This window comes from Protopterus annectens, chromosome 1.part0, assembly GCF_019279795.1.
Source record: "Protopterus annectens isolate FY-2018-M chromosome 1.part0, PAN1.0, whole genome shotgun sequence".
In the NCBI taxonomy this organism is placed as follows: Eukaryota; Metazoa; Chordata; order Ceratodontiformes; family Protopteridae; genus Protopterus; species Protopterus annectens.
The window spans coordinates 1854508361-1854522288 of NC_056725.1; the positions used below are offsets into that span (position 1 = coordinate 1854508361).

At 39.4% G+C, this 13928-nt stretch overlaps 1 protein-coding gene across 1 annotated transcript in view; it reads left to right on the top strand.

Moving 5' to 3' along the window:
- Positions 1 to 13928, top strand: part of RICTOR (RPTOR independent companion of MTOR complex 2) — a 3179211-nt gene that overhangs the window by 2871231 nt on the left and 294052 nt on the right. Inside the window, exon 35 of the mRNA XM_044069875.1 lies at positions 9083 to 9241. Coding sequence (XP_043925810.1) covers positions 9083 to 9241 — 159 coding nt within the window. The remainder of the gene's footprint in view (positions 1 to 9082; positions 9242 to 13928) is intronic.

Genomic DNA, 13928 nt, shown 5'->3' on the forward strand with positions numbered 1-13928 from the left:
AAATGGCTATCACACAAATAATAAATTAAAGATATCAGCACAGGCAGAAAAACTTAGAAGTTGTGCAGATAAATGTAAAAGAAAAGTACACAATAAGCAAGTCATTGATGACCCAAAAAAGTTTTATAGAGATTTAGGAAACCAAGCAAAAAGAACAGGACACCAGCAAAAAAAAGAAATAGATATAGTTTGGAGAAATATCTATGAAGGCCATGTGCAACATAGTAAAGATGCTGAATGGATAGAAGAAGTAAAAGAAACAGTAAGAAGTTCACATGTGCAGGATATAAAATGGGATGAGGTAGCGGCCAGAGATATTGAAACAAAATTAAGAAAGGCTCCTAAATGGAAATCCCAGGCCCAGATGCAGTATCTAACTTCTGGCTAAAAGTATTAATGTCTTTACATGAAGATTTAGCCCAGAATATGACCCAGAGTATGAACTATATGTATATGCACATCCTGAACAGACACCAACCCAGTTACTAACAGGAAAAAATGATATTCCTCCTTAAGAGTGAACCTGCAAGCTATCTTAAAGACCATAGACCAATAACTTGTTTTCCGATGATGTATATAATGCATACTGGAATTGATGCAGACAGAGTTTATAGTCATTTAGTAGAAAATCAGTCATGGCAATAGAACAAAAGAGTAAATAAAAGAAAGTCATAGAACAAAGGATATTTTTATATATTTTTTTTTTGTTAAGTAAAGTCATAATGGAGAATTGTAAAAAGGGGGGAAGAAACGAAGTTTGGCATGGATAGACTGCAAAAAGCATGTGGCAGCGTCCCACATTCATGGATAAATGAGTGCTTACGGAAGTATAAGACAAGTACAACATTGACCGATTACATTACAGTGACCATGAAACACTAGCAAACCACTTTGCAACCAAACCAAGGACAAATTATTATACAGGGATAAAAATTCAAAGGGAGGTATTCAGGAGTGATGTCACTGCTACTCTTTTGTCTTACCTTAACCCATTAAGTTGTCTGCTTAGCAGATTAGGTCATGGTTACAATTTGACTCCCAGAAAACAAAGTTTAAAGACTTCTCATCATCTTTCTGTGGATGATTTAAAACTGTATAGTTCATCAGATGAAGAACTGATAGCACAGCTGCAAATAGTCAAAACTTTCTCAAATGATATAGTAATGTCATTTTTGGTCTTGATAAATGTGCAAAAGCAGCCTTTAAAGCAGGAAAGCTACAGCACATCAGTCTGGGGCAGGAATGTTATATAGAGGAACTTAAGAAGGAGATAGTATATGAATAGTTGGAAATTGATGAAGGTTCGACAGTAAAACATAACCAAATGCGAACAAAACCTGCTAAGGACTATTTTAGAAGACTAAAATTAATACTGAAAATAGCTCTGACATCTAGGAGCAAAGTCCAAGCTGTAAACCAATTTGCTCTTCTTATTCAGACTTACAATTTTGGGGTGATTGGCCCCAAAATGTATTGGATCAGTTGGACAAGAAAAATGCTTCACACTTATCAAATGATTTATAAGAATCAGTCTATACCAAAATTATATACTCACTGTTGTGAAGGAGGTATGGACCTTCTCAAAATTGATTACATATATGGATCCTGTAGTCCTAGGACTGCATGCATATCTGCTGACCTCACAAGATCCAAATATAGTGAAAGTTGTAAAACATAAGGAGAACAAGTCTAAGATGACTTCCTGCTTAGTTTAGCAGAAACATATCAGTGTAAAGCGAGAATGGAAATCAAACCAGCAATAGACAAAAATCAGGCTGGAAATGAATGCACTAAAACAAAAGAAAGAATACAATGTGAAAGATAAGATGAGAAGGCAAGAAATGTGGAAAAAGGCATAAATATAGTTGCCAAGTACAGAAAACTTATGGAACAACCTCATGTCGATCAAGATCTAATACAGGAATGGTTAGGACAGGTGAATTTAAACCAAAAGATGAAAGGTTAATATTTGCGGCCCAGGATAGTGGACTACATACATGTTGATTTACAAAGTCCATTGAATATGTGGGAGAAAGAGACAAATGCAGGTTTTGTAAAACAGAATTGGAAACAGTCTCGCATCTTGTTACTTAGTGTTATACACTAATGGCAGAGTGCCTGTATACTGAAAGGCAGCATAATGTGGTAAGACTTTGCATTGGGGATTATGCAAACAGTACAATATTGGCATAGCTAAGAAGCATTGGAAGTGAGCCACAAGTAGTGGCTGAAGTTCATATCGCATGGGATCACCCATTGCCATCAGTTCAAAAATATATGCTAGAAAACCAGATGTAGTCCATGAAAAGAAGACAAATGTAAGACTGATCACTGAAATTGCTACACCCAGTGATTACAGTGTCTTATGTACAGAGAAACACAAAGTCATAATATACCAGGATTTGCAGGCAGAAATGAAAGCTATATGGAAGAAGGATACCCAGACAATTCCAGTAGTAGTAGGAAGAATAGGTCTCATAAAAAAGAATTTACAGTTGTACTTCGATATGCTACCAGTACATGTAACTCTGTATGAATTGCAGGAGGAGTCAGTTCTGGGCACATTGCAGATGCCGTGAAGAACAATTTTGATTAACATCAAAGATTGAAGCAATACTAATTTCATGAACTTTAATCATTCTTTGACTTAGGAATGGGGTCCATTCCTGTCATGGTATTAGAAACCCAAAAGACTTCGATAAATTAAAAAAAGAGACAGGGTATGGACATTTTATTAAAATTATTTATTCTTCTCCCAGTTTAGGCCTATGGGCTAAGTACTTATCTCCTTTCAAAAAATATATATTTGTCAGCAAGCTTTGGAAAAAAAAAAAACTTTGCACTGTCACTAACACCAGGGAGTATGATGCTGCCCTGAAGAATTTTCTGTTTTTTGTTTTTTTCTTCATTAAAGCTTCATGTGGTTTGTTGGGCCTTTTGATAGTGTACGTAATATAGCCAGTCCTGCATCCTCTCTTTTCCCAAGATCTTGTCAGATAACAGCAGTCTTGACTGTCCTCTTTTGACCACTATTTTCTTGGGATGTTGTCTGGCAGTTATGGTTCTTAACGTGGTGATTTTTTTTAATTTATTTAACATTTGTTAACCAGGAAAGACGGACTTGGAATGAAGCCAATTTTCAGCAGGGGCCTGGGGAGAAACACTCCAGATGTATGCCTTTGTAATGTGGGGGAAACCAGATAACCCAGAGGAAACCCACACGAACGCAGGGAGGACATGCAGACTCCACACAGAAGGCACCCCAGCCGAGAATCGAACTGGAGTGCCGTCATGTTCTTGAGCACAGGCAAAGAGAGAGCAGCGTTTCACTTCCTTTACTCCTGGATGAAATCTTTTAAGTTACCCAATGGGTGTCTACAAATGTTTCTGTCATGTTTCATTATTTGAAGACTTACAAGAATATGGACAACATAATGGCAGTGCATTTTATCTGGGAGAGTTCATTGTTCGTTTTCTTTACTCCTTTATCATTTTTTTTTCACCAGAAGACTCTGATGGGAACCTTGGCCAGTGTTGTGGCATTATATTTCATCTTAAAGTGGTTCTCTCTTCTGCAAGAATATCAACCTTATGGCTTGCACCCACAGACCTACCTGATATGGCCTGTGAAGTCATTTCATTCATTCGTTTATTCCTTCCTTCATTAATTTTCCAATGACCTGCTGAATCTTGTTCAGGATCACAGGATTAACTGTATACACCATGTCCCTGATTAGAATAATGTGGATAATCTGAGAATGAATGATTAGAACCCACACAGTAAATGGAAATGGCGAATCAGTCCATATCCTGATATTGTAGGAGGTAAGCATTAGAGAATGGTTGCTCAGAGCCTGACTTTGGTAGAAGCCAGCATGCTCAACAGACAGGTGTGTTTTCTTCTCTTGCATGTTTTCCTTTTTTAATTTAAATATTTCAGGGCATTTACTATATCTGTGGATAGTGGTAATACTCGCTGCTCGTGGTAATAATTCTTTCATTTTGTAATATTTTACATTTTATTATGGTGATCAGGTTGGAGTAGCTGCAGGTGACATTAGCAAGTTGAGGTACATTACTGTGGTCATTATCCAGTTTCTTCATAATTGTACAGTATACGATTGCAATGAGGAGAGGGCATATATGAGTGAATCAATGGTAGTTAATTGATCATAGGAAGATGATAATATGGCTTGTTGAGCTTGGTGGAGAGCATTTTTGTTTGAAAGGAGAAAAACAAAATGAATTACTGTGGCCATTATTTCTCTAATTTTCATCATAAGCAAACTTGGGGGGGGGTGTGCTTAGAAAATGTCTGTCTTTTGGTGGTTGAGAGGCAGGCTGTGTATGAAGGCACAGGGTGGTAATATGATCACTGTTATGGATTTTGGGGGAGGTATTTTGTGAGTCTGCAAGCAGCAAATTAAATCACATTACTTCTGCCATTGTGTCTTTCACTTTCTTCACAATCTAACATCAGCAGTGAACACAGAAAGTAGACTTTTTTGTAGGGGGCAGGCTACAAGTGGTAACAGTGTTTTTGTGAGAGCAAGACTTTTGAAGTACATTACCATGGCTAATGTGTGATATCTTCACAGTCACAGATGGTGTTCACATGCTGCTGAGACAGTTCATGGGCAGAAGGATCTGAAAGCTAGTGTTATATTTGAGAAGCACATTGAACACACAATCCAAAGTGCTGACTTTCAATTTTTTTACTTCATTATATTTGCACAGCCTCCCTATTGCAAATATGTTATCACACAACTGTGACTACTCCCATTAAACTTCAAAGTTTGAAACTGGCTTTTGCAATTCAAAGGCATTTTTGTTGGGGGGAGGGGGGCTTTACCTTCCACACCTCTGATATCTATACTGACTCCAGGACTTTCGTACTTCAGAGTAAGGTGGATTGGCTGAGATATTCTAGTGTCAGCTGTGGTGTACATGTGCTGCTATTTGCAACTTTATTATCACACTTTGCAGTGTATCTTACTGCTGTGGTGAAATTCTCTCTGAAACATGTGCGTCAGGGAGTATATTTCTCATCATGTGGTTCTAGTTATTTGTGTTTGAGACCTCTGCTAGTGCGTGTTTAATTTCCACAAGGGAGTGCCTGCCTCTTGTGCACGCTTCAAGAATATATCATTAGCAGACATCTGTACAGTAACCATCTTGTCATTGCATACATGTACCAGTACCAAGCAATGTAGTTTGGAAAGACACTCAAGCATAACATCCCTTGGTAAAGTCTGTCCTTCTAGGTATTCTCCTCTGCATTCCATCTTTACCTTCATCTTTTATTCCAAAGAAGCAACCAAACACACTTTATCTTGTTATTATCAGAAAAAGTCTGAAGTCCTTTATTACTCTTTCAGGCCATACTGCACCAGAGATTTGTCAACTTTAGTGGCTTCTTTCAAGGAGTTTTCAGTCCATGAGATCTGCATTACAGCAGTTTGATTCAAATGTCATATAGTCTTCAAATATTTCAGCCTGGGTAGCAAATTCTGAGCCATTGTTTGGTTTGACTGTGCTGCCCTGCAGAGTTGTACTATTATTTGTAGCTCCTTTGGAATAATGTGGAAGTCAAACAAGGACCAGAAGAGTGAGACTGCCATGAAGAAAATAAGATCTGATGCTATCTGTGTAATTATTCATCATGGAAGGGTCGTGGATCCCACCTCAGATCCGAGCCGGCAAATGATGGGCAAATCCAGAGCTCAGGCTCCTCCCCTTCCCATAATCCCTTGCTAACACGTAACCCTCAGATCTCATTTGCTGCGGAAACGCTAAGGACGTGATTCCAGTAGCTCAAACCTTCATTCAGATAAGTGCTTACTTTCTGTGTTCTTTCTTCTTCGTTTTTGGGTTTCTTTAGTTTTCTTTAGGCTCTTTTAGGCTGTAGTGCAGTTAGTTCTCTGTTTACTTCCCTCCCTGTACTTTTAACTAGTGTTGTCTCTCGTGCTCCCACCTTTTTCCCTGTGGGCCTTTCCCCCCATAGCTAGTTCTTCAATTAAAAAAAAAAAAAAAAAAAAAGGTAGTAGTTTTAGGTGTTGCTTCCTTTTGTACTTTCTGCTCCCTCGTTCATTTCTGTGAAGGTGCGTGGTGCCTTCTCTGTCGGTGTGTGTGTGTTCTTGGTGAAATATATCTGACAAGCCTTCTGAGTTCAAGAGATGCTCCTTGTGCTGTTGGAACATGCCTCATTCCAACTTGCATGAGGAGTGCGTTTATTGTTTAGGAGAGCTTCACCTGGAGGTTGAATGCGACATTTCATATGCGCATAATGCGATATTATATATTCAAACTTTCAAAACTTTGAATCCCATATGTTTGACAACATATGGGCGAAGTTTGAAAGATCTAATATACAATTAAAAAAAAAAAAAAAAAAACTTACCTTAACGGTGTGAGCAGGGGGGCAAGCCCCCCTGCACCCCCCTACTTAAATATACCAACTCCGAGACCGCACTTCAGTGCAGAAAAGGGAAATTCTCCCATTCTTCACCGTACAGTGCCATTAAGTTTAACCTTTGAACTCTTGAAATGACGATTATATGGTGTCGACCATATGACATTCGACATTTCAAGCATTCGGTGTTCTAATACGAACCCCTAGTTTCACCACGATTAAACTCCAGTTGGCAGCCATCTCTAATTTCTGTTTGAATGAGGGTCCCACCTTTTCTTCTAAACTATGCAAAGCTTTTCTCAAAGGAGTCTTTCTTCTTAGACCTCGTATCAAAGATCCCTCCCTACCATGGGACTTAACTCTAGTGTTGCAGTCTTTGACACAAAGGCCCTTTGAACTGGCTGCATCTTGTGATTTAAGTTTCTGTCTTGGAAAACTGCCTTCTTGGTGACTATTACTTCTGCTAAGAGAGTTTCCGAGTAGCAGGCTCTCAGCATTATGCACTCTTTTATGGTCTTCCGTAAGGATATGGTATCCTTTAGGACAAATCCTTTGTTCGTTCCAAAGGTGGCTTCGGAAGCTAACCTCAGCCAATCTATTCAGCTGCCATTTTTCTTCCCTGATTATTCCAGTAGGGGGGAATGTACTTTGCATTGTTTAGATGTTTGTAGGCAGCTACGCTTTTATTTTAAGAGGACTGAGGAATTTCGGAAGTCGGACTAGCTTTTCATGACTTTTTCTCAGCCCAGAAGAGGCCTGGCAGTTACTAAGGTAACTATTTCCAGATGGATTGCTAACTGTATTTCCTACATTTATGACAGCAGACACATGGAGCTGTCTTGATCAGTTAAAGCCCACTCTACTACGTCTGTGGCTACGTCTTCCGCCTACTTGGCTTAAGCTTTCTTTGGATGAGATTTGTGCTGCTGCCATTTGGTCTAATCCCCACACTTTTGTTTCACACTACATGTTGGATTTAGTGTCTAGGAAAAGGGCTTCCTTGGGTTCCTCTGTGCTCCGGCATATCCTTCCCTGAGGCCAGCCAGGGTTCATAATAGCTGGGGACTCTGATCCATCCATGATGAATAATGACACGGATAGCATCAGATGAAGAGTTATGTACTTACCATTACTTGGAATCTGTGCTATCCGGCATCATTATTCATCATATTCCCACTCTCCTTCCCCCTTCCTTCTAGGGACCTGGGAAACCTGGAGGGATGTTTCTTCTTGGAGATAGTCTCCTGGGCAGACCATGCTGCCTTTTCTTTATCTAGCAAACTCGATCTGAGGGTTACAGGTCAGCAGGCAGTTATGGGAAGGGGAGGAGCTTGAGCTATGGATATGTCCATCAGTTGCCGGCTCAGATCCAAGACCCATCCGTGATGAATAATGACACTGGATAGCACAGATTCCAAGTTATGGTAATACATAACTCTTTTTAATGTGTAGCACACACTTAAATGCCAGATCTTTGAGGCATTTCAGTCAGCCTGTCCATCTGTCCTTCTTCCCTTCCCAGAAGAATTGTTGGATGTATAATGCTTTTTGCTGTTTTCTTAGTTCCTTGTCAGACCCTGATTTCACTTTCACAGTTGAATTGAGGGAGGATGGTCCATCTTTTCTTGACATAGGTATATCACTCTTTTGTTGAAAGTTTATTACCAGTGTGGCTCCCACTCATGGTGAGATGTTGAATGATCTGCTGGCTGAGATGGCTTTTGAAAATGTTGCTTCATTTGGAGCGGCATAATAACATTTGTAGTGTTATCTGGATAGCTAAACCTTATGGTAAGTAACTACATTAACTGCATTTTATATTTATATAAAATTGTCAAATTCTCTTCACTTTGTGTACTGTAAAATAGTTTCACTTCTCCATTCCAAATTAAAAGCAAACTGTTATAGCCTGGCTCCGTCGCATATTAGAATAAAGCCTTGAGTATGACCCAGATGACATGAGCTAGAATAGTTTCTCAGGCACTTAAAGTGCCAGGCAGGGTAAAGTGGAGAGTGAGTAGCTGAGTCTGGCTTGTCCTTCCTTTGTGGAAGGAGAGGTGATTCCATTCAGGTGAGTGGCATCATGGAAGCAGAGGCTTGCATGGCAGTGAAACTGCCAGAACTGAGGACATGGGTTTGGTGTTACCAATCCAGAGATAGTAATCCTTACAGAGTCTGGATGGAAGCACTCTGAGGTGCGGGGAGAATTAAGGAGGCCCACGCTGATGTGGGTGCTCATGTCAGCCATCAAGGTAAGAATTAGGGCCTCAGAAAGGTCATGTCTGAGATTCTGGTGAGAACACAAACTGTCATTGTAGCTGCCTAGATAATAACCTCTTCAGTTGGTTTTCATTCTCACTTGTGTACTTTAGTTACCCATTAGAGGATAAGGTTAATGAATGGGTTCAAGACTAGAAGGGGAGGCTCAGTGGTCAGCTGGCATGAAAGAAGGGGGTCATTCAAATAAAAATAGAAAAAGCCTGTGATATGTTGTTGATTTTAAATGTTTGAGCAATTGCACTGAAGGCAGAAAGCTGTGTTTTTAATGGGATACTGCTAAAATACTAGGACACATTAACTAATAGTGTAGTAGCTGTGTTTTTAATGTACCTGTACATAGTTTTGTATAAATCTTGAAGTAATTTTATGCATTTTTTTTTTTTTTTTTAGATTTGTTAGACATTCCTTATCATGAATGGTATGTGCAGAACTTCCACAATCACTTAGAGGTCTCTTCTCATTCTTCTAAGTTTTCTGGGATTTCAGGATGCAGTGATGCAGTGTCCCAAGGGTCAGCAAGCAGCACCAGAAGCACAGAATTGGTACTAGGTAAATTTCACTCTTCTCTAAAATTTAGGCTGTTTTCATAGCTAAACCGTATCCTGCCCCATGGGTTTCAAGATTTACAATGAAAGCATCGCACCACTGTCATATCCTGTATACGAATGTTAGCTCATTTTCTTGAGTCATATATTTTCCATGTAGATGTATAACATGCTTGTTTACTTCTTACATTTTGTTAACACAATTTAGATTTGTGTGATGCTTGCTTATTTGTTATATTGTGTAAATGTGATAAGCTCCTTCTCAACAAATCCTGTTTCCCTTTGCAAAAGTGACCTGTGAAGAAAGTCTTCAGGATTTTAGTTTGTTTTGGCTTGTTTTCAGAGCACAGGGTGTCCTCAAAACACCCAAATTCAGGTAGTGATTTGGGTACCAGAGGGTCAGGTAGGACAGAAATGCTTACTGAGGTATAAATATTCCTTCACACCTACTCTGGAGAAGGGAGAGAGGGGGCCATGATGCACTCTATGTGAATAAGTATCTAATGGAATGTGGGGCATGCAGAGGTCATCAAAACCTTGCAGTGATGTAGATCTGCATAAGTGACATCCTCAAGATGTTTAGCCTTATGAGCAGTGGTAGGGTTAGCCACAGTAATTATGTTAGACACACAGTAAAATAATCATCTTACATCCATATATTTAAAAGCTGACGTGTCTTCTGTCAGGAAGAGCTGCTGAATACATCGTTGAGGTCTAACCATAAACTGCATAAATAAACCTTTTTTATTTTTGAGTGATCCACAATCAGTGTGTGGAATAATTCAACACTTCTTTCTTGTGGTTACTTTGACAACTTTTTATTGAAGTCCCAGGCTCAAGGCCACTCAGGCTCAAGGCCACTCACACTTATGTTTCTGTATTTTTATTGAAGTCCCAGGCTCAAGGCCACTCAGGCTCAAGGCCACTCACACTTATGTTTCTGTATGGTGCCCTGCAAAATGTTTAAGATGTGCATGCTACCCAGGATCCCCATGTCTAACCTCAAAAACCTTCCTTGTTGGATTGGCAAATGAGTTTTTCCAGTCTTCCACTTCAATTTATATTTTTTCTTGTAAGTTCCCCACTCTAAAAGGTGTGCATAACTACACCAGCACATGTCATTTTGTTGCACACCTGCTAGCTCCTGAGCCTGCTAGTTGTTTTCTACTTTTATATAGTTTGGATCTTGATCCTGATGCACAGCATGTTAGTGCCCGTACTTCATATCTGAAGTAGTGTGGCCAACAAACTGTAAGCCCAGGACCACACCAGCACTGTCTCTGATGGTGGTGAGAAATCACAATATGCAGCAATGACATAATTGTCAGTGATTCAGCTAATCCACCAAGAAACACTGCTTGGAGAGAGAATGTTTTTCTGATTAGTCTTGCCACTCAGAGAATGGCAGCATTTGAAAGTAACCTAGCTGCATAATTAGGGGTGGCGTAGGGTGGGGTGTGTACATATATCGTGTTGCCCAATGCCCAGCACTTGCCTGTTCCTTATTCAACTCTACATATAATCCATGTTTGAGCTCACCTTGTTAGGGTGCTTTGTAAGTGGGAGTCTTCCTCCTCCCCCTCCTCCTCCTCTGCTTCTAAGTCCCAGCAGTTGTTAACTCTAAGATAGTTAAGATGATGAGACCTTCTTTCCCTACCATTTTCCATTACATGACGCTGTACTTTGGAAAAATGTTGACTCCCAAAAAGTTCATGATGAGCTTGCCTTTGGCCCCATTCCATTCCCCAGAAATGTCTTAATCAGTATTTGCAGATGAAAGTGGAGCTGTCTCACTATTCTTCCTTGGAGTCCAATATCAGGGATGGCATTTGTGCAGCCTGGACATTCTCAGATTCTTTTTTTTTTTTTTTTTCCAGTTCAAAAAATGTAGTTGCTGCCATTAAGCATTTGAATGAATGTTGTGAGATTGTGCAAGACATCCTCTTGTGATGTTTTATGGTCAGGCACAAAACCCAGTGGACCATGACATTTTACTACTTTGCCACCTGGCATGGCATCTAAAGCTTGGGATAGCTTAGACAAGCGAATGTTATCCCATATCATGCTGAAATGTAAATCTCCCCGATGTTTGTATCACCAAACCTTTCTCTAACAGAGTAGGCTCTGAAAAAGCATTAGCCCTTCCTGAATCAGGGATAAAGGAGGAAGTGGTCATGGCTCTATTTACAGCTACTACATTGGGTTACCACATAGCTCATGATAATTTTTTTGCTTTGATCATGTGGCTAAGATACTTGTGCCGTTTCAGTGGATGTGCCTGTCCTTTGTCAAAGAGCATTTTATGCATTACTTTCAGGATATCACATTCTGATCGACAGTTCTGTTCGGACATCTTTCAAAGAATCTGATGAATGATTTTTATGGAAAGGAAGCAGATTCTGGGAATGTTGGAAGATCTTTAATGAACCTTCATGGCTTCCACAGTCTTCCTTTAGGCACATCCAAACTGACTAGATGAAGAAGCCCTGATCATGGACAAATCAGGGAGGGTCTTCAGTTGTCATATGGTCTTGAGCCCTTCTCCTCAACCCACACCCACAAGTGTGTGAGTGCTCATGTGTGTGTGTGTGTGTGTGTGTGTGTGTGTGTGTGTGTGTGTGTGGGCGCACGTGTGTGTGGGCACGTGTTTGTGGGCGCATGTGTGTATGGGCGCACGTGTGTGTGAGCTGCACGTGAGCCCTTCTCCTCAACCCACACCCACAAGTGTGTGCATCTGTCTGTGTACAAATATGCATTTGTAGTTTACCAGTGGTGAAAGCTAAGTCATCCAAGAATACAAGTCCATTGTGACAGTAGTTGTAATCCTAGCTGTTACTTATGGTCGCCCATGGCGGGGCATCATCATTTCTCCAAGTTTAGCCCAGTTGGTCAGGATGGGATTGTAATGTGGTCATGGATTATTGTCTTAGAGTTCTTGTCTTTCTCCCCAGAAACATCTCTTTTTAGAGACAAAGGAGGCTTCTCATAGCTCTTGAGACAAGTCCATAGCATAATCCTAAAATGGACTGTTCAGGCCAAGGGTTTTTCTGCCTCTTCTGTTTTCTGAATAGAAACTTTAGCTAGTTTTGGATGATGACTTTGCAGCAGTTCATGTCATTGTTACTACAAGACACCTGGGTAATGTCATACAATGATGGATTTTTTTTACACATAACAATGTCTGTGTCTAGACTCTTTATAGTAATTTGTCTAAGGGAAGGTCCTCTTAGGTTTCAGTACAGACTGTTATAGTTTGGACTCTCTTCTGTCAGTCATGAATCATTTGCTCAGTTTATGCAGATACATTCTGTCAGTAAATGTCATAAGCTCTGTCTTTGCAGTTTGGCATTTTAAGATGTGACTCAACATTATTATCAGCATTTGATTTTGTATTTAACTAGGAATACTATTACTTTATTACACTTGAACATCAGTCCTTGCATACCTACCTTTTCATCAATGAAAGGAAAGTATTGTTTGAGCAGTAGCTGAAATTGCTTAACTCCATTTAGCCGTTCTCTCATGCTAAATAACATATTGCACTCCAGAGAACGGCTTCAATGGCTGCAAGAATGCAGTCAGTTGTGACTTTTTATTGATAATTGTGATAAGTCCATAGTACATCTTATTTTTTTGTAATAAATCATCAGTAGTTATTGGCTATGTGCATAATCTTCTCTGACTGCATTCTTGCACTTGCTTTTTGTAAAGACTTAAGACATTTTGAAGTATTTCATGGTCAGTCTGTAATGTAGTATTTTCCCATGGTCTTGCTGAACTAAAAATAGCTCACAAGATCCTCCACTAATGACATAAATGTTTAACTTAGTCTACTTTCCTTTAGTAGTACAGGAGAGCAGGAGATCTTGGATCAAGAATTCAGTACCTTGCCTCCACACACAAAGCTCATAACTCCTCCAGGGAATCCCTCTATTCTACTTACATTTCTAAACCATGGAATAACCTCTCTTTCTCACCGAGACAAAGTGTACAACCTCATACAGCAAAGTTAGTTAACTCTGTCATTCCTCACACAGTCCTGGATAGTTTATCCTACATGAATGCACTGCTAATAGTCTCCAGTCTTTATAGCAAAACGTTCACATAACCTGTATTTTATTTATTTATTTATTTTTATAATCTCTTAAGGTAGTAAGGCATGATGGTTTCAGTCTGTAATGGTGTCTTGGAAGGCTGTTTAGTCGAAGTACCAGGGAAATAAATTGCTAGACTTTTGGAAGTCTTTCTGGTGGTGGTTTGTTTATTTATTTATTCACTTGCTTGTATTTGTTTACCTGGAAAGTACGACTGGGCAAAAAGTTTTGCAGTGGAGGCCTGCGGAGAAAAGCTGTGATACACTAATAGTAATAAGTATAACTACAACATAGAAGAAATAAAAAGTTGATCATAATATCTTGAAACTGTAGGTGAAATATACAAACAAATGTTTAAAACATATTTTATGAACAGATCTGTTTATTAGTTGTTTGGCTTGATAACCATGATGTGGTTTTGATTTTATTAAGATTTTGTACTGTTAGAACCATATCATAAGTAGATATCTTAACAGCTAAAGATACTGACTGCTTTTGTTTTGCCAGGAATGCTTTAATAGACTTGTGTTTATTAATGGGAGGGGCTGGTCTAAGGACTCTTCAGCCAAGAGTCATGCACAAATTACAAACAAATTA